This window comes from Schistocerca nitens, chromosome 7, assembly GCF_023898315.1.
Source record: "Schistocerca nitens isolate TAMUIC-IGC-003100 chromosome 7, iqSchNite1.1, whole genome shotgun sequence".
Classification (NCBI taxonomy): domain Eukaryota; kingdom Metazoa; phylum Arthropoda; class Insecta; order Orthoptera; family Acrididae; genus Schistocerca; species Schistocerca nitens.
The window spans coordinates 359,632,621-359,656,250 of record NC_064620.1 but is presented as its reverse complement, the minus strand read 5'-3'; the positions used below and the strand labels follow the sequence as shown (position 1 = coordinate 359,656,250).

The 23,630-nt window shown below is 43.4% G+C and overlaps 1 protein-coding gene across 1 annotated transcript in view; it reads left to right on the top strand.

Moving 5' to 3' along the window:
• LOC126195626 (odorant receptor Or2-like) overlaps positions 1-23,630 on the top strand; it is a 66,120-nt gene that overhangs the window by 29,950 nt on the left and 12,540 nt on the right. The window contains exons 3-4 of the mRNA XM_049934252.1: positions 15,386-15,485; positions 20,214-20,318. Coding sequence (XP_049790209.1) covers positions 15,386-15,485; positions 20,214-20,318 — 205 coding nt within the window. The remainder of the gene's footprint in view (positions 1-15,385; positions 15,486-20,213; positions 20,319-23,630) is intronic.

Genomic DNA, 23,630 nt, shown 5'->3' with positions numbered 1-23,630 from the left:
GTATAGAAGGTCTACACGTGGGAGATGAACTTGAAGGCAACATCATAGAAATAGAAGAGGACATTGATGAATGTGAGATGGGCAATGTGATACTGTGAGAAGAATTTGGCAGAGTGCTGAGAACCCTATGTTGAAACAAGACCCCGGGAGGAGACGACATTCCCTCAGAACTACTGATAGCCTTGGAGAGGTAGCCATGATTACTCCTTCTGATGTGCAAGATATATGAGACAGGCAAAATTCCCTCAGACGTCAAGAAGAATGTAATAATTCCAATTTCAAAGAAATCATTTGCTGACAGGCGTGAAAATTACCAAACTATCAGTTTAATAAGTCATGGTTGCAAAATACTAACGAGAATTCTTTACAGTAGAATGGAAAAACAGGTCAATGCCGACCTCGAGGAAGATCAGTTTCGATTTTTGAGGAGTGTAGGAATACGCGAGATAGCACTGACTTCACTTAGAAGATATGTTAAGTAAATGCAAATCTACGTTTATAACCTTTGTAGACTAAAACCTTTCGACACTATTGACTGGAATGCTCACTTTGAAATTCTGGATGTATCAGGTGTGAAATACGAGGAACGAAAGGTTATTTACAACTTGTACAGAAACAGATGGCAGTTGAGGTGCATGAAAGGTATGCAGTGGCTGAGAAGGGAATCAGACAGGGTTGTAGCCAATCCTCGATGTTACTCGATCTGTACAGTGAACAAACTGTAGAGGAAACCAAAGGAAGACCTGAAGTATGAATTAAAGTTCAGGGGGAAAAAAATAAATGCTTTGAGGTTATCTGATAATATTGTAACTCTCTCAGAGAAAGGAAAGGACTTGGAAGGACAGTTGAACCAAATGGACAGCGTCTTGAAAGGAGGACTTAAGATGAATACCAATAAAAGCAAAACACTGATAATGGAATGTTGTCGAACAAAATCATGTGACGCAGATTGAATTAGATTAGGAAACTAGAACCTTAATATCAAACTTCCTGGCAGATTAAAACTGTGTGCTGGACCGAGACTCGAACTCGGGACCTTTGCCTTTCGCGGGCAAGTGCTCTACCAACTGAGCTACCCAAACACGACTCACGCCTCGTCCTCACAGCTTTACTTCCGGCAGTACCTCGTCTCCTACCTTGCAAACTTTACAGAAGCTCTCCTGCGAACCACTCCTGCGAACCTCTCATTCTGGAGAATCTTAATATAGTTGACGAGTTTTTTTTTATTTTGGCGTCAAATTAAGTAGTGATGGCCTAAGTAGAGAGGATATGTAATGTAAATTGGAAATGGAAAGAAAAGCGGTATGAAGAAGAGAAATTTGTTAAGATGGGAAGTAGACTTCAGTGATAGAAAGACTTTTGTGAAGGTATTTGTCTTTACTATAGTTATGTATGGAAGTGAAACGTTGACGGTAGACAGTTTAGACAAGAAGAGAATTGACGCTTTCGAATTGTGGTGCTAGAGAATAACACTGAAGATTAGATGGGTACATCGCTAAATAATGAGGAGGTTCTGAAAAGAATTGAGGGGACAAGAAATTTGTGGCACAAGTTGACTAAAAGAGGGAATTGGTTAGTAGGACACAGTCTGAGACATCAAGGGCTCACTATTGTAGTATTGAAGGGCAGTGTGTGTGTGTGGGGGGGGGGGGGTCTAAAAGTTATAGAAGGAAACCAAGAGATGAATACAGTAAGCAGATGCAGGATGTAGGTTCCAGTAGTTATTCGGTGATGAAGAGGCTTGCACAGGATAGAGTAGAATGGAGAGCTGCATCTAACTAGCTTTTGGACAGAAGACCACCACCAAACTATATACACTCCTGGAAATTGAAATAAGAACACCGTGAATTCATTGTCCCAGGAAGGGGAAACTTTATTGACACATTCCTGGGGTCAGATACATCACATGATCACACTGACAGAACCACAGGCACATAGACACAGGCAACAGAGCATGCACAATGTCGGCACTAGTACAGTGTATATCCACCTTTCGCAGCAATGCAGGCTGCTATTCTCCCATGGAGACGATCGTAGAGATGCTGGATGTAGTCCTGTGGAACGGCTTGCCATGCCATTTCCACCTGGCGCCTCAGTTGGACCAGCGTTCGTGCTGGACGTGCAGACCGCGTGAGACGACGCTTCATCCAGTCCCAAACATGCTCAATGGGGGACAGATCCGGAGATCTTGCTGGCCAGGGTAGTTGACTTACACCTTCTAGAGCACGTTGGGTGGCACGGGATACATGCGGACGTGCATTGTCCTGTTGGTACAGCAAGTTCCCTTGCCGGTCTAGGAATGGTAGAACGATGGGTTCGATGACGGTTTGGATGTACTGTGCACTATTCAGTGTCCCCTCGACGATCACCAGTGGTGTACGGCCAGTGTAGGAGATCGCTCCCCACACCATGATGCCGGGTGTTGGCCCTGTGTGCCTCGGTCGTATGCAGTCCTGATTGTGGCGCTCACCTGCACGGCGCCAATCACGCATACGACCATCATTGGCACCAAGGCAGAAGCGACTCTCATCGCTGAAGACGACACGTCTCCATTCGTCCCTCCATTCACGCCTGTCGCGACACCACTGGAGGCGGGCTGCACGATGTTGGGGCGTGAGCGGAAGACGGCCTAACGGTGTGCGGGACCGTAGCCCAGCTTCATGGAGACGGTTGCGAATGGTCCTCGCCGATACCCCAGGAGCAACAGTGTCCCTAATTTGCTGGGAAGTGGCGGTGCGGTCCCCTACGGCACTGCGTAGGATCCTACGGTCTTGGCGTGCATCCGTGCGTCGCTGCGGTCCGGTCCCAGGTCGACGGGCACGTGCACCTTCCGCCGACCACTGGCGACAACATCGATGTACTGTGGAGACCTCACGCCCCACGTGTTGAGCAATTCGGCGGTACGTCCACCCGGCCTCCCGCATGCCCACTATACGCCCTCGCTCAAAGTCCGTCAACTGCACATACGGTTCACGTCCACGCTGTCGCGGCATGCTACCAGTGTTAAAGACTGCGATGGAGCTCCGTATGCCACGGCAAACTGGCTGACACTGACGGCGGCGGTGCACAAATGCTGCGCAGCTAGCGCCATTCGACGTCCAACACCGCGGTTCCTGGTGTGTCCGCTGTGCCGTGCGTGTGATCATTGCTTGTACAGCCCTCTCGCAGTGTCCGGAGCAAGTATGGTGGGTCTGACACACCGGTGTCAATGTGTTCTTTTTTCCATTTCCAGGAGTGTATTTTACTCATCATATTTTTCCAGCAACATCATTTCCTGTTCCGCTTTCTCTTCACTGATATCACTTTACTCTTTACTTAATTGCAATACTTAATTGTAATCCTAAAAGGATTCCATACTTCCGTCTAAGGACTTTATGTCATAACCATCATCACCTTGAGTTACCGTGTTCTCTTTGTTAGTTCTTTCTTGACTTTCAACTTAATAACTGCTTTCAATTCTTAATCATTGTTTTGTAATATATTCATATTAAGTAAATCATTGAATCATATATATAACCTTTCGCAACAAAACGATAAAGTTCTACGGAATCTGCCCAGATATCACTCCTGTCAGATGTTAAATTTTCGTTCACATTTTTATGCGAAATACATGCAACTTCATTAAGTCTTTTGCATTGTAGTGTGATCCTGTTGACATTCCCCAAGGTAACAATTCTCCTTATAAACTACTGATTACACATTCTTCCTGTTATCATCCCACTGTTCCGTAAACGTTCTCGCAAACTTTTGTTTGTGCACAGCCAGCAGAACAAGTTTGATACTTACACACACAAAAATATTTCTCATCGGTCATTATACAATTTCAATTGTTAGCTTTGAGTTTTTCCTGCTTCAAGCTTCAAGCCTTTTCTTTATTTTGGATTCCACCGGAGTACCGTACTAAGCCACTGACCCTAAGTCAACCTCGACTATGTTTGTAATTATTTCGTAAATATCTTTCAGTTCTGAACCAAGTTCACCTGCATTCATGTCACGTCTATTTCTGACTACTTCTACCGTCCTATTCAAATCCATACTAACATTTTCTATTTTCATATCCCACTATTACGACCAATTTAACAACTCCCATTATTTTAGTTTTTATTATTCATTAATTACACAACAGTAGATTCTAAACAAGTCCTCTGAGACTTCAAATAAATATTTAGTTGTAGGTACTTCTCCCGATAGAGCATGAGTTATTAATTGATCTTTCTCTTCATACTCCTGATGTCTGATTAAGGTTTCTAAGCGGACCTCGTCTTATATTCTATTATTCCTTGTTTGTCTTTTTTTTTTCAAGTTTTTCTTCAACAGAAGTTTCATTTTCTTGAAACAAGTTTTTTAATTTCTTCTTGACTCTTCTCTGATTAACCATAATTCCAAGAGGAACCTCTTCACCTCATAGACAATTCAGCTTCACTCTAAATAGGTACAGTCTGTGGCGATTTAGTGCGGCGACTTTCACTCTGTACACTCACTTCTGAACCATGCTCATCTGATTTAACCACAGCAGATCTTCTGTGGTATCTGAAATGTCTAGTTGATGAACTTTCCGCTGACAATTCGTCATGTTATTCTTACAAAGTTTCATCATAGTGGTTTCTCGCAACACAAGAGCAATGTACTACCCATTCCTTAATATCATAAATTTTGGCATTATCACTCATGGTTCTAATGTTACAGATACTTCTAACTAAGGAAATCTACTTACACTTTCCTAACCAAAGGGACTCCACGGCTTTACTACAGCGGTAACACCGTTGCCCATCAGATCACTTAAGTTACGAGCTGTAGGACTTGGCTAATAATTGAATCGATCACCGCGTGCGTCTCCTAAGCGCTGATGGCAACTGAGATGCACTCAGCCCTTGAAAGCTAATTGGCTGAAAAGTAGTGGCTCCGGTCATGAAAGCTGACAACTACCGTTAGAACGGTGTGCTGACCACATGCCCCTACGCATCCGAACCCTGTGACGTCTACCAGCAGAGGACGACACGGCGATCGGTCGGTCTCGATGGAACTTCCGACGCTGTTCGTACAAAGAGTTTAACCTGAGACCCTACCACACTGGGATGTCGCGGCAGGTCTGCTGGCAGAGACAGCAGACAAAAGCATGGGGCGCACTGGAGCCTCCCGCACCTGGCATCTACCTGAGCGTGGCGGCAGAGTGGCCGCCGCAAGTTTTTGCCGGCATGGTGACGCTGCCAACGGAGCACGCTGCGGCTTACGGCCGATCCCGCATCCGGACGTCAGCAGAGCTGCCACGCGATACCTCCCCCTCAGCCGTACCTAGCTTTCTTCGCTCTCTGGGGCGCTGTGGATAGTTTCGACACCGAATCTTTTATCAGGGCTATTCAGATGTGATCAGCGACTTGGGACACTTCGACAAACTGCCTACTGGCTTCTGTCTCCGGTTCTTCGGCCGACGTTCGTGTGATGATTTTACTGACGTTTTGTTTGCATTGTCAAAGCATCACCCTTCATTGCTGGTTGTGAGCTGGAGCCGAGCTCGCGGCCGCAGACTATATGCACCTGATGCGCCAACGTCCGAGGGCTCCTCCGTGGTCAGTCTCTTTGCGGTTCTCCTCTTGCTACCTACGAGGGTCGTTCGCTGCAGCACGGGAAGCCAGGATCAGTTTACCTTCAGGCTTTCCTCTTTCTTCTTGAAGCTATTTCCGTGTTTTTTTATTCTATATCTTCTCGGAACAAGCGGGTGTGATATTGCTTCTCTTCAGCCAGAACTTCCGTGTCGGCGAATTTTACGACGTGGTCGATCTTATAGAGTGCGTCTCCTCCCACGGTCGATTTCTCTAAATACCCTAACCTGCAATATCGCTTATGTTCTTTGATCCTGGTATTGATTGATCGTCCACTCACTCCGACATAAACTTCGCCGAGTCTTCGGCTCTGTTACACTTCTAATATAACATTTGGAGTGCCCATTGCTCCTCAGAACACTTTCCAGGTGTTTCATTTCGCGTCTGAAGTGCTGCGGCTCATATATTCGTCCTGCTCGAGGGTGGTAGTTTGATAGTTTGTGGAGGTATCGATCCGAGTGTGTCGGTTATCGTTACACGCTGTGTCCCAGGTTTTCACCATCCCTTGTAAACAGCACATCTAGAAGTCGTTGTTTTGGGTCCTTTTCTACTTCCATGGTAAATTTTATGTTGACATGGAGGCTGTTCAAGTGACTTAGGAAGTCACCGAGCTGTTCTTCACCATAGCCGACACCCACGGACCGATACCTGCACAAACTATGAAACCACCAACCAAGTCAGAAAAGAGGCATGATTGATACGCTCGCAACGAGACCAGGACGAATATATGAGCCGCAGTCCCTCAGACGCGAAATGCAACTCCTGGAAAGTGTTCTGAGGAGCAATGGGTACTCCACAAGTTTATGTCGGAGTGAGTGGACGATCAATCAACACCAGGATCAAAGAACATAAGCGACATTGTAGATTGGGGCAGGTGGAGAAATCGGCAGTGACAGAACACACACTGTCTGAGACCGACTACATAGTAAAATTGGAAGTTCTGGCTGAAGAGAAGCGCTATCGCACCCGCTTGTTCAGAGAAGCTATAGAAATACAACAACACAGGAATAACTTCAACAAGAAGAAAGCCTTAAGGTAAACGGATCCTGGCTCCCCGTGCTGCAGCGAATGACCGTTGCAAGTAGCAGGAGGAGGACCAACCGCACCGGAAATGACGGCGGAAAAGTCCTAGGGCGAGCCAGATACTTACAGTCTGCGACCGCGAGCTCGCTTCTAGTTCACCACCAAACATGGAAGCTGTAGCTTTGACAATGCCAGCTACTAGCGCTGGCTAAACGTCAGTAAAATCATCAGACGGACGTGGGCCGAAGAACCCGAGACAGAATCTAATAAGCAGTTTGTCAACGTGTGGCCACGAAAGCCTTAACAATTTTGGGACACTTCATTCGTCGCTACTCAAAACATGAACCGGAAAAAAAGGTTTTGGATTTATGAGCGTCATCAATGAATCACAGTTCGAAGAATAAGCTTGTTCACGTTAAAGTCACTTTCAAACTACTTACAATAATACGTCTTCTGGTTTCTGGCCGGCTGATGATAGTGGAAATTATCTATCTTTAATTCCCTCGTTGCCTGTTCCTGATGCTCTACTGCAATCACAAGAATTTTACAACACAGATAAACCACATCACTATGTGTGCTAGGAAAGTTGTCCTCAAAGCCTGATATCTCCCCCTTCCGAATAGGATATAATTGACCGTGATCGCGTTTCCTTATGCCATTTTACAGTGAATAAGACTATCGTTACCGAAGGAAAATAATACCGGTTAGTAGGAGGAAAGTGTACAACAGGCCCTTCTGAAGGAATAGAGTAACACGGGGGGGGGGGGGCAACGAATCTCCAGAAGCTTAAGAAAGTTAATTAAAAAAATTAAGCAAATACTCACTGGCGTGGCAACAGAAAGTTGTTACGCTTTTCCAAACACAACAGCTCACAAGAAATGAAAGTGGTAAAATGATTCTGAGCGCTATGGGACTCAACATCTGAGGTCATCAGTCCCCTAGACTTAGAACAACTTAAACCTAACTAACCTAAGGGCATCACACACAGCCATGCCCGAGGCAGGATACGAACCTGCGACCATAGCAGCCGCACGGTTACGGACTGAAGCGCCTAGATCCGCTCGGCCGCAGCAGCTGGCAGCTAACGAGAAAACAAATTAATCAGAAAGCACTGAGTTTTCAGTGACTGGTTCTGAAATACTAAAGTTTGAACGTAAAGTTAAAAGAAGTTGCTGGTGAAATAAATGACTGACTGTAACTGAAACTGAGTTTCATAAAAATGGACAATCAGTAACATCAGCATAACGTAATGCAAAATTACGAAAATGGCAAGTAATTTACTTTTAATTATTCTAAGACTGAACTGAATTTACTTTAAGGAAATGAAAGACTTATTTCCTTTTAAAATAACAATAAGGTACGTACCGAGCCAGCAGAAGGCTCTCGCTAAACTAAATATAAAAAAAATTAAATTGTGCACTCTTAATTTGTGCTGTATCTTTAGTAATTCGATTTTCCTGTGAAGTGTTACATTATTTTAAATGAGTGCAGTAAATACTCAAACCTGAAAATTAGTGAAGCTTCTGTTGTGCAGTACAAGACTGAACAGTTACTGAGGCCGCAAAATTTAGACTGCAAATGGCTCTGAGCACTATGGGACTCAACATCTGAGGTCATCAGTCCCCTAGTACTTAGAACTACTTAAACCTAACTAACCTAAGGACATCACACACATCCATGCCCGAGGCAGGATTCGAACCTGCGACCGTAGCGGTCACGCAGTTCCAAACTATAGCGCCTAGAACCGCACGGCCACTCCGGCCGGCTTTTAGACTGCAACTAGTCATTAGCAAACAAACAAAACTGGCAGTAAACTGTTAATCAATATTCATATTTTTAGGACACTTGGCGATTGCATAGAAAGGAAAGGGACCTGCATTGTAATAATGTCTGACAATGACAACACCGGTACCCTATACGTTTTAACTATTGCAGGTTATTATTCGAGAATATTAAACTTTGTGAAACAAATGCCACTGGGTAATTAATGTCTGTTAGTGAACAGTCGTATGACGCTGTAGCTGTGCGGACGACGAAGAACGTAGCCGACAACAATGCTGAGATGCTGCTGGGTGAGAACCCCGAGTCGTCGCCATAGTCACCTATAATTACAGGACAGGCGACAGTTCATATTGCAGCTTCTTCCGGCCGTTCACTCCTTCCGTGCTCTCAATATTCGCGGATTAATGAAGTAGGTCCGCCTATACGGGCGGGATCATACAGGGTGTTTCAAAAATGACCGGTATATTTGAAACGGCAATAAAAACTAAACGAGCAGCGATAGAAATACACCGTTTGTTGCAATATGCTTGGGACAACAGTACATTTTCAGGCAGACAAACTTTCGAAATTACAGTAGTTACAATTTTCAACAACAGATGGCGCTGCGGTCTGGGAAACTCTATAGTACGATATTTTCCACATATCCACCATGCGTAGCAATAATATGGCGTAGTCTCTGAATGAAATTACCCGAAACCTTTGACAACGTGTCTGGCGGAATGGCTTCACATGCAGATGAGATGTACTGCTTCAGCTGTTCAATTGTTTCTGGATTCTGGTGGTACACCCGGTCTTTCAAGTGTCGCCACAGAAAGAAGTCACAGGGGTTCATGTCTGGCGAATAGGGAGGCCAATCCTGTATGTTTCGGATAGCCCAAAGCAATCACACGATCATCGAAATATTCATTCAGGACATTAAAGACGTCGGCCGTGCGATGTGGCTGGGCACCATCTTGCATAAACCACGAGGTGTTCGCAGTGTCGTCTAAGGCAGTTTGTACCGCCACAAATTCACGAAGAATGTCCAGATAGCGTGATGCAGTAATCGTTTCGGATCTGAAAAATGGGCCAATGATTCCTTTGGAAGAAATGGCGGCTCAGACCAGTATTTTTTGAGGATGCAGGGACGATGGGACTGCAACATGGGGCTTTTCGGTTCCCCATATGCGCCAGTTCTGTTTATTGACGAAGCCGTCCAGGTAAAAATAAGCTTCGTCAGTAAAGCAAATGCTTCCCACATGCATATCGCCGTCATCAATCCTGTGCACTATATCGTTAGCGAATGTCTCTCGTGCAGCAATGGTAGCGGCGCTGAGGGGTTGCCGCGTTTGAATTTTGTATGGATAGAGGTGTAAACTCTGGCGCATGAGACGATACGTGGACGTTGGCGTCATTTGGACCGCAGCTGCAACACGGCGAACTGAAACCCGAGGCCACTGTTGGATCACCTGCTGCGCTAGCTGCGCGTTGCCCTCTGTGGTTGCCGTACGCGGTCGCCCTACCTTTCCAGCACATTCATCCGTCACGTTCCCAGTCCGTTGAAATTTTTCAAACAGATCCTTTATTGTATCGCTTTTCGGTCCTTTGGTTACGTTAAACCTCCGTTGAAAACTTCGTCGTGTTGCAACAACACTGTGTTCTAGGCGGTGGAATTCCAACACCAGAAAAATCCTCTGTTCTAAGGAATAAACCATGTTGTCTACAGCACACTTGCACGTTGTGAACAGCACACGCTTACAGCAGAAAGACGACGTACAGAATGGCGCACCCACAGACTGCGTTGTCTTCTATATCGATCACATCACTTGCAGCGCCATCTGTTGTTGAAAATTGTAACTACTGTAATTTTGAAAGTTTGTCCGCCTGAAAATGTACTGTTGTCCCACGCATATTGCAACAAACGGTGTATTTCTATCGCTGCTCGTTTAGTTTTTATTGCCGTTTCAAATATACCGGTCATTTTTGAAACACCCTGTAGCTGCACACAGACCCTGCTGGAGCGCCCAGCAAACACTTCCGCATTCTTTCATGACTCAAGCTGTTTTGCTTCCTCTCTGCTCGCAGCGCAAAAGAGACTCTCCATAAACAAAGATAAACAACGGCACAGCTACTGCCATTTCGTCGTTGCTATCGATACATTAAAATATGGCTCCCTCGGCTATTACCCAGCAATCTACAATATTTACATTATAATTACAATCAGTTATATACATTCAAAAATAAATACACTGTGACATACATTACACCTTAACTACAGTCTGCAATAAAGCTTACATATTCAGAATCAGCAGTACAGTGCAAGTCACCAACGGATATTACACGTCAAAAAATTTTGGATGGTGCAGAAGGTATTTTACCTGTATTTTCGGTGTTGCATACATACTTCCAGACTGAAAAACACGTAAACAAATGAAACAGGTATCTGACTTCTTCTCTAAGACATTTGTAAACCGAATTTCAGTTTATACGAGGTCCATTCAAGTTCTAAGGCCTCCGATTATTTTTCTCCGGACTGGAAAGAGATAGAAACATGCACATTGTTTTAAAATGAGGCTGCGTTCATTGTCAATACGTCGCAGAGATGGCAGCACCGTACGGCAGATGGAATTTTACCGCCAGTGGCGAGAATGAGAACTGTTTTAAATAGTTAAAATGGCGCCGTTTTCCTTACTTGAACAGCGTGCGATCATTCGTTTTCTGAATTTGCGTGGTGTGAAACCAATTGAAATTCATCGACAGTTGAAGGAGACATGTGGTGATGGAGTTATGGATGTGTCGAAAGTGCGTTCGTGGGTGCGACAGTCTAATGAAGGCAGAACATCGTGTGACAACAAACTGAAACAATCTCGGACTCGCACAAGCCGGTCTGACGACATGATCGAGAAAGTGGAGAGAGTTGTTTTGTGGGATCGCCGAATGACTGTTGAACAGATCGCCTCCAGAGTTGGCATTTCTGTGGGTTCTGTGCACACAATCCTGCATGACGACCTGAAAATGCGAAAAGTGTCATCCAGGTGGGTGCCACGAATGCTGACAGACGACCACATGGCTGCCCGTGTGGCATGTTGCCAAGCAATGTTGACGCGCAACGACAGCATGAATGGGACTTTCTTTTCGTCGGTTGTGACAATGGATGAGACGTGGATGCCATTTTTCAATCCAGAAACAAAGCGTCAGTCAGCTCAATGGAAGCACACAGATTCACCGCCACCAAAAAAATTTCGGGTAACCACCAGTGCTGAAAAAATGATGGTGTCCATGTTCTGGGACAGCGAGGGCGTAATCCTTACCCATTGCGTTCCAAAGGGCACTACGGTAACAGGTGCATCCTACGAAAATGTTTTGAAGAACAAATTCCTTCCTGCACTGAAACAAAAACGGTAGGGAAGGGCTGCGCGTGTGCTGTTTCAACAAGACAACGCACCTGTACATCGAGCTAACGTTACGCAACAGTTTCTTCGTGATAACAACTTTGAAGTGATTCCTCATGCTCCCTACTCACCTGACCTGGCTCCTAGTGACTTTTGGCTTTTTCCAACAATGAAAGACACTCTCCGTGGCCGCACATTCACCAGCCGTGCTGCTATTGCCTCAGCGATTTTCCAGTGGTCAAAACAGACTCCTAAAGAAGCCTTCGCCGCTGACATGGAATCATGGCGTCAGCGTTGTGAAAAATGTGTACGTCTGCAGGGCGATTACGTCGAGAAGTAACGCCGGTTTCATCGATTTCGGGTGAGTAGTTAATTAGAAAAAAAATCGGAGGCCTTAGAACTTGAATGCACCTCGTAGTAACAAACTTTTAAAATACAAATTGAAAATCACCTCCATGTATACTTCACAGATACAATTAAAACTATAAATAACACTGCAGAAAATGAATAATAATCTACCGATTACACAAACAGCGAAACTCTTTTCTCTGGTTAGATTACTTTCCTTAAAAAAGTGTTCTTTTTTGTCAGTTGATATCGGGTGATCTACAACAACTCGCCAAATGAACGCAATGACGTTCTCAGGATAGTGTAAAATATAACATTGTAATTTCTTAAATCATTATAAATCGGGTCAAATAACCAGTTTATGTCAAAGTCAGCAGTGAAATGAAGTACCTAGAATTTCTTAGCAGCAATTTCTTTCTACTTCGAACTACACACAAAGTTTCTACCTCTTCTGCTGAGCGAACCCTGAAGGCATTCCTCTAGGACCTCCGTTGGCTTCTCGTACTGCCACCCCTGAGTGCTGCCAGCAGAGCGGCCAGCAGTGTGGTAGGGCCCTAAGGTCACGCACTGATGTTCGCAACTCCGTGGTATGGCGCCGTGCCGTGCTATGCTCCCAGGTTCTTAATACAGATAAAATCAGATCAGCCTGCCATGCTATGTACGATGTCTCGGCTGCCTGGTGTCAGCCACATAGGCTGACTTCGCTCCACCATGTTATTTGTGGACTTCTGCTCATGTTGCCAGCTGCTCCTAGTGGTGAGAAGAATTGTCTGCCTGCTATAAAGTGAATAGCGTACTAAAATTCCTGCTGCCACATGCCACACACGGCCATGTCGTCCGTTTCGATGGCATTCATGACTCATAACGGGAGTTTTTGGGTCTTCCCTTCTTAGCGTGCCTCTTACTTAACACCCCACATTACCATCTACAACACTCCAAATGCCTGACGTAGAGTTACGACATCGTTGGCTGTCAATGAAACAACTGTCACTGAAATATTGCTCAATTTAAGCCACGGCAAACAACTGCCAATGTCAGAAACGCGTGCTCTTACTGCATCTGTCGAAAGTAACTGTCCGTTACTATCACTGTTCTGGCAATAAAGGCACTGTTGCTGCAAGTTCACTGTTCACTTTTTCTACAATATTGTTCGCCATCACAATCACGCAAAATCATCCATGCAATAGATGCCATGTATTAAATACCATCTATGTATAAGCCATACCCCGGCAACTGCTTGTAACAGCCTAATTGTAAACGTGAGGGCTGTAGCTGGAGAAACATCTATAGAGTTTTTCTATAGGACTAAAATAGCGTCTTTTAAGGAAGTCACTCTCGCTGCCGGAAATTTTGTTTGGTCGTTGCTACGTTCATAAAGTGGTGCTACAACTGATGACCGAAGGAATGTATGGAACTACCCTTTGAAGAGAGGGACAAAAAATTTCCTTTCTACGGATGCCTTTCTATTCAGTTCTGTACTTTTTGACACATCACTGTTAACGTTACACACCAAGTATCGCAAAACATATCAGTCATGTATAGATTAGTACTGGACATTCGTGAATCACAATGGTATCAACCATAGCTTATAACAGAGTATCCTAAACACAAATTTTAACATAAATAAGCAGGAAGATTAATTCACTTTCACAGTATTATACAGTGACTTAACACTCACGACCTCGGTCAGTTATGGGCGGCCCGACGCTTCTTTATTGTTATGAATCACTTTCTCAACAAAGGGTGCTCTTAATACATAAACCGAGCAGTGAACAGATTTCTGCCCAGACCGCCAACGTTGCGACCACGCTCGGCTGTGGACATCAGCCGACTCCGCACACTAACAACAGAGCTTCTGCCTCGAGAGTTTTAACCAGTCGCAGTCCAGGATATCGACGCTACCATATACGCTCGTGTTTTGTTCAGCCAGTAGGAGGCAACGACGCTGTTTCAAGGAACGTTAAGTCTCCATAATTCGTCAACAGGAAGGAAAAACTTACTTTTACACAACACAGTAGTCTTCGGGCATATTGCACAGCACTACAATTTACTGGATAATTCTCTCTTCTTCAGGAAAACGACAATCAGGTGTGAGGTGGTTGTTGTGTGGCCACAAGGTATGAGTAACGTCCTTTTCCAAAAATCGGATGTAGCTATTGCATCCCTGTCCTAAACATTAACTTGAGACTTCGACCGTCATGTATAGAAAAAGGGTATCAGGCAAAATGAAATGGCCAAGCATCGTCATGTTTGTGCCACAAAATTCTGTCCCGGGTGAAGTTAACTACAATTCTAATGGACTAATACCTGCCATAAACTTTCGGCATGGCTCACTGAAGTCTCAAATGCTGTAGTGCACCACTTCCTTTAAGCCAAAATTTCAACCAAAGTGTCTGTCAAACCCTTTAAATCTTAGAATGAAATTATGAAATAAATAAATAGTTGAAAAGTGCTACAACTAAATAAAATTCAAACTTTCCGCCAGATTTTGAATATCCCGACATTTTCTACATAGGAGAATTGGCCTTTGTCATGCAAGGAATGGGGAAAATCCAATGATTCGTCGATGACTTCATCAGTGACCTACTTTGCGCCAGAAACCGTCCCGTGTACCTGCTCGTAATAATACATTTACTGATATCGTCAGTGAGAATTTTCAAAATGGTTCAAATGGCTCTGAGCACTATGGGACTTAACATCTGAGGTCATCAGTCCCCTAGAACTTAGAACTACTTAAACCTAACTAACCTAAGGACATCACACACATCCATGCCCGAGGCAGGATTCGAACCTGCGACCGTAGCGGTCGCACGGTGCCGGACTGCGCGCCTAGAACCGCGAGACCACCGCGGCCGGCAGTGAGAATTTTGTTTTTAACTTTTTTTTTATATCTTTGGGATAGATACTTGATTTCCTCTCTATTCGTTGTCCTTCCATAATTTGCACATCACCGACTAACGTCAAAACATTTACGAGTCGAAACTCTGATTACAGAACGGGGAACCTCACCCAGCGCTGCAATCTTAAAGTCATACATCATTTGTGTTTCTCAGTGAAGCTAACCTGTGGTGTGAAATACTTTTCACCTCGCAGCACCTACCTTGGTGTTACAAATTTTTAAAACGGATCGTGTAAATGAAATATGTGAAAGACATAAGGATATTAGATTTTCCTCGAGCGGATTTTGTTAAGTACTGTGGAATTCTATTATACTCCTTGATCGACTTTTGACAATGTCTCCTCTGATGTGTGTTTTGACAGGAACGCTGACTTGTTGGAGAGGAGCCTAGGTGCGATGCTGCTGGCACAGAGTCTAGCTATCGGTGCGGCCATTTGCTTCCAGATGTTTCAAATTGCCACGGTGAGTGAAAGTATAGTACAACTGTACTAACTGAGACTGGCTACTACACACTGGCTCTCCTGTATTGTTATCCATGAACTGCTGATTTTTTATTCTACTTTCTAGACTAGCTACTTTTCTAATTGGATATTCCATAGGTCATCTGCATATTTATCTTAAATGATTTCAGGCTACTGCTGCTCATTAGGGCACACGATGTTAGGTTGGTTATTTAAGGGATTGCTAAATGCTGACAGGAAATACAAATTTAATAATTAAAGTGAGCATGTTGGTCTGCTACAGTGTGAATAAATTCTGAAATGTAGTGAAATTAAGCGATAAGAGTAAATATCGTTCAAATGGCTCTGAGCACTATGGGACTCAACTGCTGTGGTCATAAGTCCCCTAGAACTTAGAACTACTTAAACCTAAATAACCTAAGGACATCACACACATCCATGCCCGAGGCAGGATTCGAACCTGCGACCGTAGCGGTCGTGCGGTTCCAGACTGAAGCGCCTTTAACCGCGCGGCCACTCCGGCCGGCTGAGTAAATATGTTAAGAGCTCTATACTACACATGTTGGTAACCGTTAAACAAAAATCTGGACACAATTTCCAGAGACAAATTACTTTAGGCGAGGTAATAGATAGGAATCAGGTGGCGCTATATCTTGTAAAATGGTATTATATCAATTTGTGCTTCCAATCCTTCGTATTTCCCGCCGTGAAAGGACGTGGGATAAAAATTTATGTTTCATGATATTTCCTCTTTTCACTCGTTTTTGCATCCAGTTGGCCTTGAAGAGCTTTGCAAGAAAAACAGTCCACAGAATATTTTTGCTTTCAGGAAACAGCGATCATAATCTTACAGACTTCGTCTTTCTTGGGTAACTGCACAGGGTCCCATCAAATGCTTTGTCTGTTTCGTTTGTGGCACGCAGGAGCGCGATCGACTCATCAGTAACAAATTAGAACATTAAATATATTGAATTCTTATTAAAACGATTGAACATTTGTTTCGATCTTTTGCATTTATCTTGCATTCTACAAAAAACGTGGCATGCATCTTATCAGGACCCACTGATTATTTTTTCTTAGTAAATAAAATACCTTACTACTAAGATCGAATCGTGGTATCAAGTATTTCATAAATCTGAAAGTCTGTTAGCATACTGAGCATTTTCTGAGTTTCTTTTGTGGTTTAATTTTCTATCATCCACTACACAGGTCACCTTGAACAGAAGAAAAGCAACTTTACTATTCCACTATTCATTTATTAACATTTGAAAACAAAGAGGTCTTCCCATAAGTTCCATCATTGTAGATGATTCTAGTTGGCAAAAAATCACCCAAAAGTAAGAATTTACATGGCATCCATTTTACCGATTTGAACGAAACATGAATAATACGAATCGTTTCCAATCTCATGTACACAGTAGTAGACCACATATTAAGTCAACCCTTCATTTACGTTATTTAGTAACGTAAAGAAACGGCCCAAGGCGGATAAATTCTCAGATAACTTAACTCAAACAAATTCGAGAACGAAATTTTCACTCTGCAGAGGAGTGTGCCCCCATATGAAACTTCCAGGCAGATTAAAACTCTGTGCCGGACCGAAACTCGATCTCGGAATTCTTGCCTTTCGCGGGCAAGTGCTCTACCATCTGAGCTACCTACGCATGACTCACGACCCGTCCTCACAGCTGTACTTCCTGCAGTACGTCGTCTCCTACCTTTCAACCCTCACAAAAACTCTCCAGCGAACCTTCCAAGACTAGCACTTCTGGAAGAAAGGATATTGTGGAACACGGCTTAGCCACGGGCTGGGGGATGTTTGCAAAATGAAAATTTCACTCTGCAGCGGAGTGTGCGCTGATATGAAACTTCCTGACATATTAGAACTGTGTTCCGCACACAGACTCGACCTCGGGACCTTTGCCTTTCGCAGGCAATTGCTTTGCTTCAGAGCTACCCTACCACGACTCACGCTCGTTTCTTCCGGAAGTGGTTGTCTTGCAAGATTCACAGGAGAGCTTCTGTGGAGTTCGGAAGGTAGGAGACGAGGTACTGGCGGAAGTAAAGCTCTGAGAAAGGGTCTTGAGTCGCGCGTGGATGGATCAGATGGTGGAGCACTTTTCTGCAAAAGGCAAAGGTCTCGAGTTCGCTTCCCGGTCCGGCATAGGGCTTTAATCTGCCAGGAAGTTTCAAATTCCAGGCAAATTATTTATGTTCTATAATCAGTTTGTGCTCAAAAGAAGACTAAGTTCGTTCTGATTACTACTTTCTTCCCTCTCGGTATATCTCACTTCTGTTAGTTCATTATATATATAAAAAAATAAACAGTTCTGTCTCACTATCAGAGTTTATCCACCAATGTCTCTCCATTAGCTAAACCATCCGTTCTCTTCTTGACTTTTTGTATCTGCAGTCCTCTTTTTTCCAGACCATGTATCTGGTTCGAAGTCTGCAGCTCGTGGTCGTGCGGTAGCGTTCTCGCTTACCACGCCCGGGTTCCCGGGTTCGATTCCCGGCGGGGTCAGGGATTTTCTCTGCCTCGTGATGACTGGGTGTTGTGTGATGTCCTTAGGTTAGTTAGGTTTAAGTAGTTCTAAGTTCTAGGGGACTGATGACCATAGATGTTAAGTCCTATAGTACTCAGAGCCATCTGGTTCGAATTTTAATTTCAGCAATACTATTGTGACCCTTAATGTCAGATTGCCATTTATATTTGTTGAAGTAAATGGTTCACAGTTGAAACTCTGGTGTCTGTCCAATACAGTGATACCTTCGGAAGTCATTACAATGAGTATTACACAAATACCAAAAACTACCTCTTCAAGTTGTTCCTCCAGGTAGTTCATCTGCATCACATCTTCTCATTTACAAATTTTGTAATCAGGTAATCATCGATCATCCTCTTCTTCTTTTTATTCTCTACATTTCCCACACTCAGCCTAGTAACAGTTTCAGTATTCTTGTTTCGTGTATTCTTCTTATACTCGTATGTCCATACCACTAGTTTTCTTCCATCCATCCATCCATCCATCCACTTTCATAATCTCCATTATATTATACTGTATTACTGTTATTATTATTATCATCACCGTTATTATTACAACTGTAACTATACAGGGTGAAGCGAAATTCGCGCACTCAGTCTTCGCAGCGCAACTCCTCACATGCAAGCGATAAAAACATGTCTCTCACAAAATTTCGTGCGGCGAGAACATCCGGCAGAACATGGACATGAAAGAATGGCAATCTGGCAACACTGTAACCTCATGTCAGCACACAGTCCTTGTCCTGTTTAGTTGGTGCACAGGATAACGTTTTGGGTTAGCATGCAGCAGGTCGATGGTTCAATCCTCCATTGAAGTCTATGTTTTTTATTTCGTAAATGTTGTCAGGTGGTATGGTATCTGGCAGCTTAATCGTTAACAGAGATTGCAGCAGCTCCTCTAGAAAACACTTGCACTTACATACTATAATCGTAGAAATGGGAGATTGGTCAGCTTTGAAAGAAGCCTTTTCATGTCATGGGGTTTCACAATTACCTCATCCACTAGATGCGAAACCTGTTTTCTATGTACCCTCCTCCAATGGTCCCAAAGATTAGTAACAGCCATTATTCTCGCCTCGTTCAGATCCACACATTTCGTTAGGGCCTTACGTTACCATTCGGACTACCAATGTGCTTTGCGAATAATGTCCAAATTTGGTTACTATTTGTATGTATTATCACCATAGTCCCATGCCTTTCAGCACTGAGTCTGGTAACAGCATGCTGTTTAGTACGTTTTTTAATGGATTGCTATTATTATTATTATTCTATCGATGGGACTACGGGAACATCACGTCTATTACCGTTAGGGACACAGGTAACAGTGAAACAGAAGAGATCACAATTAGCGATGTTGGTATGAATCATGGAGAACAATATCTGTCAGAGGGGTAATGAGCATTACATGGAACAGGCGCATCTTTAGCATCTCGAAATTGATATTTTTTGTAGTTATTCTGTCCTATGACAGATCATTTGCTTCAACTGTCTATTTCTTATTTGTCTAACCACATACTTGTTACGTTCAGAGTAAATTTAGGATACATGTAACCTAAGAAACGGCGTCTATTATAGTATGAAACGTCAGAATGAAATTAGCAAACAAAACGAATGCGCCCCAAGCCAGGATCGAACCCACGACCTCCTGTATGCTAACCCAAAACTCTATCCACTGCACCAACTGTGAAGCACAACGAATTTGCTCTGTCAGAGATAGGTACCATTAATGTGGTTATAGTGTTGCCAGATTGCCACTCTTTAACGTCCATTTTTCTGCCGGATGCCCTCGCTAGACGAAATTTTGCGACAGACATTTTTTTACCGCTGGCATGTGAGGAGCCGCGCTGCGAAGCCCGAGTGCGCGAATTTCGCTTCACCCTGTACGTTTTTCTGCCACAGTGCGTCAGATTCTGTGTTCAGTTCGAAATGATTCGTAGACGGAAGTTCAAGATGGTAGCCTGGTCAGATACAATAAAAGATCAGATGAAACAATGACATGAATAGTAACGTATTTAAAGATGTAATTTGATGTTTTCAAATTAGCGGTTTCATTCTTATGTATCGATCCTGTACACTGTTAACTCTGCTCTAAGGGCTAAAGCAACTTCTAGAACGTTGATAATATATAATTGGTGGTCTATGTGGTAATTGCACTTCTTATGTTTAATACTAGCTGTTTTACAGAGTGCAAACGGACTGCAACAGACCGGGAAGTTTGGCTGCTACTTGTTTGCAATGCTTGCGGAGCTCTTTGTTTACTGCTATTTTGGAGATAACCTCATTACAGAAGTGAGTTTTTCATTGGGGAACATGCGAGGTACAGTAGCACGTGGTTGCTTCACCACCAAGACACCATTCAGCACATATTTCATTGTGTAGTGACAGATATATACTGCAATGCATGAAAATGCACGCCTTGTAGTTTCAACGACCATGTTTCACATCTAGTATCTGAATGTATTTGATTTCTTAAAATACAGATTACACCTTAAATATTTTGTTTATAACACTTCCTCCATGAACCATGGACCTTGCCGTTGGTGGGGAGGCTTGCGTGCCTCAGCGATACAGATGGCCGTACCGTAGGTGCAACCACAACGGAGGGGCATCTGTTGAGAGGCCAGACAAACAGGTGGTTCCTGAAGAGGGGCAGCAGCCTTTTCAGTAGTTGCAGGGGCAACAGTCTGGATGATTGACTGATCTGGCCTTGTAACATTAACCAAAACGGCCCTGCTGTGCTGGTACTGCGAACGGCTGAAACCAAGGGGAAACTACAGCCGTAATGTTTCCCGAAGACATGCAGCTTTACTGTATAATTAAATGATGATGGCGTCCTCTTGGGTAAAATATTCCGGAGGTAAAATAGTCCCCCATTCGGATCTCCGGGCGGGGACTACTCAAGAGGACGTCGTTATCAGGAGAAAGAACACTGGCATTCTACGGATCGGAGGGTGGAATGTCAGATCCCTTAATCGGGCAGGTAGGTTAGAAAATTTAAAAAGGGAAATGGATAGGTTAAAGTTAGATATAGTGGGAGTTAGTGAAGTTCGCTGGCAGGAGGAACAAGACTTTTGGTCAGGTGATTACAGGGTTATGAATACAAAATCAAATAAGGGTAATGCAGCAGTAGGTTTAATAATGAATAAAAAAATAGGAGTGCGGGTTAGCTACTACAAACAGCATAGTGAACGCATTATTGTGGCCAAGATAGACACAAAGTCCATGCCTACTACAGTAGTACAAGTTTATATGCCAACTAGCTCTGCACATGATGAAGAAATTGATGAAATGTATGACAAGATAAAATCAATTATTCAGGTTGTGAAGGGAGACGAAAATTTCATAGTCATGGGTGACTGGAATTCGTCAGTAGGAAAAGGGAGAGAAGGAAACATAGTAGGTGAATATGGATTGGGGGGAAGAAATGAAAGAGGAAGTCGCCTTGTAGAATTTTGCACAGAGCATAACTTAATCATAGCTAACACTTGGTTCAAGAACCATAAAAGAAGGTTGTATACCTGGAAGAATCCTGGAGATACTAATAGGTATCAGATAGATTATATAATGGTAAGACAGAGATTTAGGAACCAGGTTTTAAATTGTAAGACATTTCCAGGGGCAGATGTGGATTCTGACCACAATCTATTGGTTATGAACTGCAGATTGAAACTGAAGAAACTGCAAAAAGGTAGGAATTTAAGGAGATGGGACCTGGATAAACTGAAAGCACCAGAGGTTGTACAGAGTTTCAGGGAGAGCATTAGGGAACAATTGACAGGAATGGGGGAAAGAAATACAGTAGAAGAAGAATGGGTAGCTCTGAGGGATGAAGTAGTGAAGGCAGCAGAGGATCAAGTAGGTAAAAAGACGAGGGCTAAAAGAAATCCTTGGGTAACAGAAGAAATATTGAATTTAATTGATGAAAGGAGAAAATATAAAAATGCAGTGAATGAAGCAGGCAAAAGGGAATACAAACGTCTCAAAAATGAGATCGACAGAAAGTGCAAAATGGCTAAGCAGGGATGGCTAGAGGACAAATGTAAGGATGTAGAGGCTTGTCTCACTAGGGGTAAGATAGATACTGCCTACAGGAAAATTAAAGAGACCTTTGGAGAGAAGAGAACAACTTGTATGAATATCAAGAGCTCAGATGGCAACCCAGTTCTAAGCAAAGAAGGGAAGGCAGAAAGGTGGAAGGAGTATATAGAGGGTCTATACAAGGGCGATGTACTTGAGGACAATATTATGGAAATGGAAGAGGATGTAGATGAAGATGAAATGGGAGATACGATACTGCGTGAAGAGTTTGACAGAGCATTGAAAGACCTGAGTCGAAACAAGGCCCCGGGAGTAGACAACATTCCATTAGAACTACTGATGGCCTTGGGAGAGCCAGTCATGACAAAACTCTACCATCTGGTGAGCAAGATGTATGAGAAAGGCGAAATACCCTCAGACTTCAAGAAGAATATAATAATTCCAATACCAAAGAAAGCAGGTGTTGACAGATGTGAAAATTACCGAACTATCAGTTTAATAAGTCACAGCTGCAAAATACTAACACGAATTCTTTACAGACGAATGGAAAAACTGGTAGAAGCGGACCTCGGGGAAGATCAGTTTGGATTCCGTAGAAATGTTGGAACACGTGAGGCAATACTAACCTTACGACTTATCTTAGAAGAATGATTAAGAAAAGGCAAACCTACGTTTCTAGCATTTGTAGACTTAGAGAAAGCTTTTGACAACGTTAACTGGAATACTCTCTTTCAAATTCTGAAGGTGGCAGGGGTAAAATACAGGGAGCGAAAGGCTATTTACAATTTGTACAGAAACCAGATGGCAGTTATAAGAGTCGAGGGGCATGAAAGGAAAGCAGCGGTTGGGAAAGGAGTGAGACAGGGTTGTAGCCTCTCCCCGATGTTATTCAATCTGTATATTGAGCAAGCAGTAAAGGAAACAAAAGAAAAATTCGGAGTAGGTATTAAAATTCATGGAGAAGAAGTAAAAACTTTGAGGTTCGCCGATGACATTGTAATTCTGTCAGAGACAGCAAAGGACTTGGAAGAGCAGTTGAACGGAATGGACAGTGTCTTGAAAGGAGGATATAAGATGAACATCAACAAAAGCAAAACGAGGATAATGGAATGTAGTCAAATTAAATCGGGTGATGCTGAGGGGATTAGATTAGGAAATGAGAGACTTAAAGTCGTAAAGGAGTTTTGCTATTTAGGGAGTAAAATAACTGATGATGGTCGAAGTAGAGAGGATATAAAATGTAGACTGGCAATGGCAAGGAAATCGTTTCTGAAGAAGAGAAATTTGTTAACATCGAGTATAGATTTAAGTGTCAGGAAGTCGTTTCTGAAAGTATTTGTATGGAGTGTAGCCATGTATGGAAGTCAAACATGGACGATAACCAGTTTGGACAAGAAGAGAATAGAAGATTTCTAAATGTGGTGCTACAGAAGAATGCTGAAGATAAGGTGGGTAGATCACGTAACTAATGAGGAGGTATTGAATAGGATTGGGGAGAAGAGAAGTTTGTGGCACAACTTGACTAGAAGAAGGGATCGGTTGGTAGGACATGTTTTGAGGCAT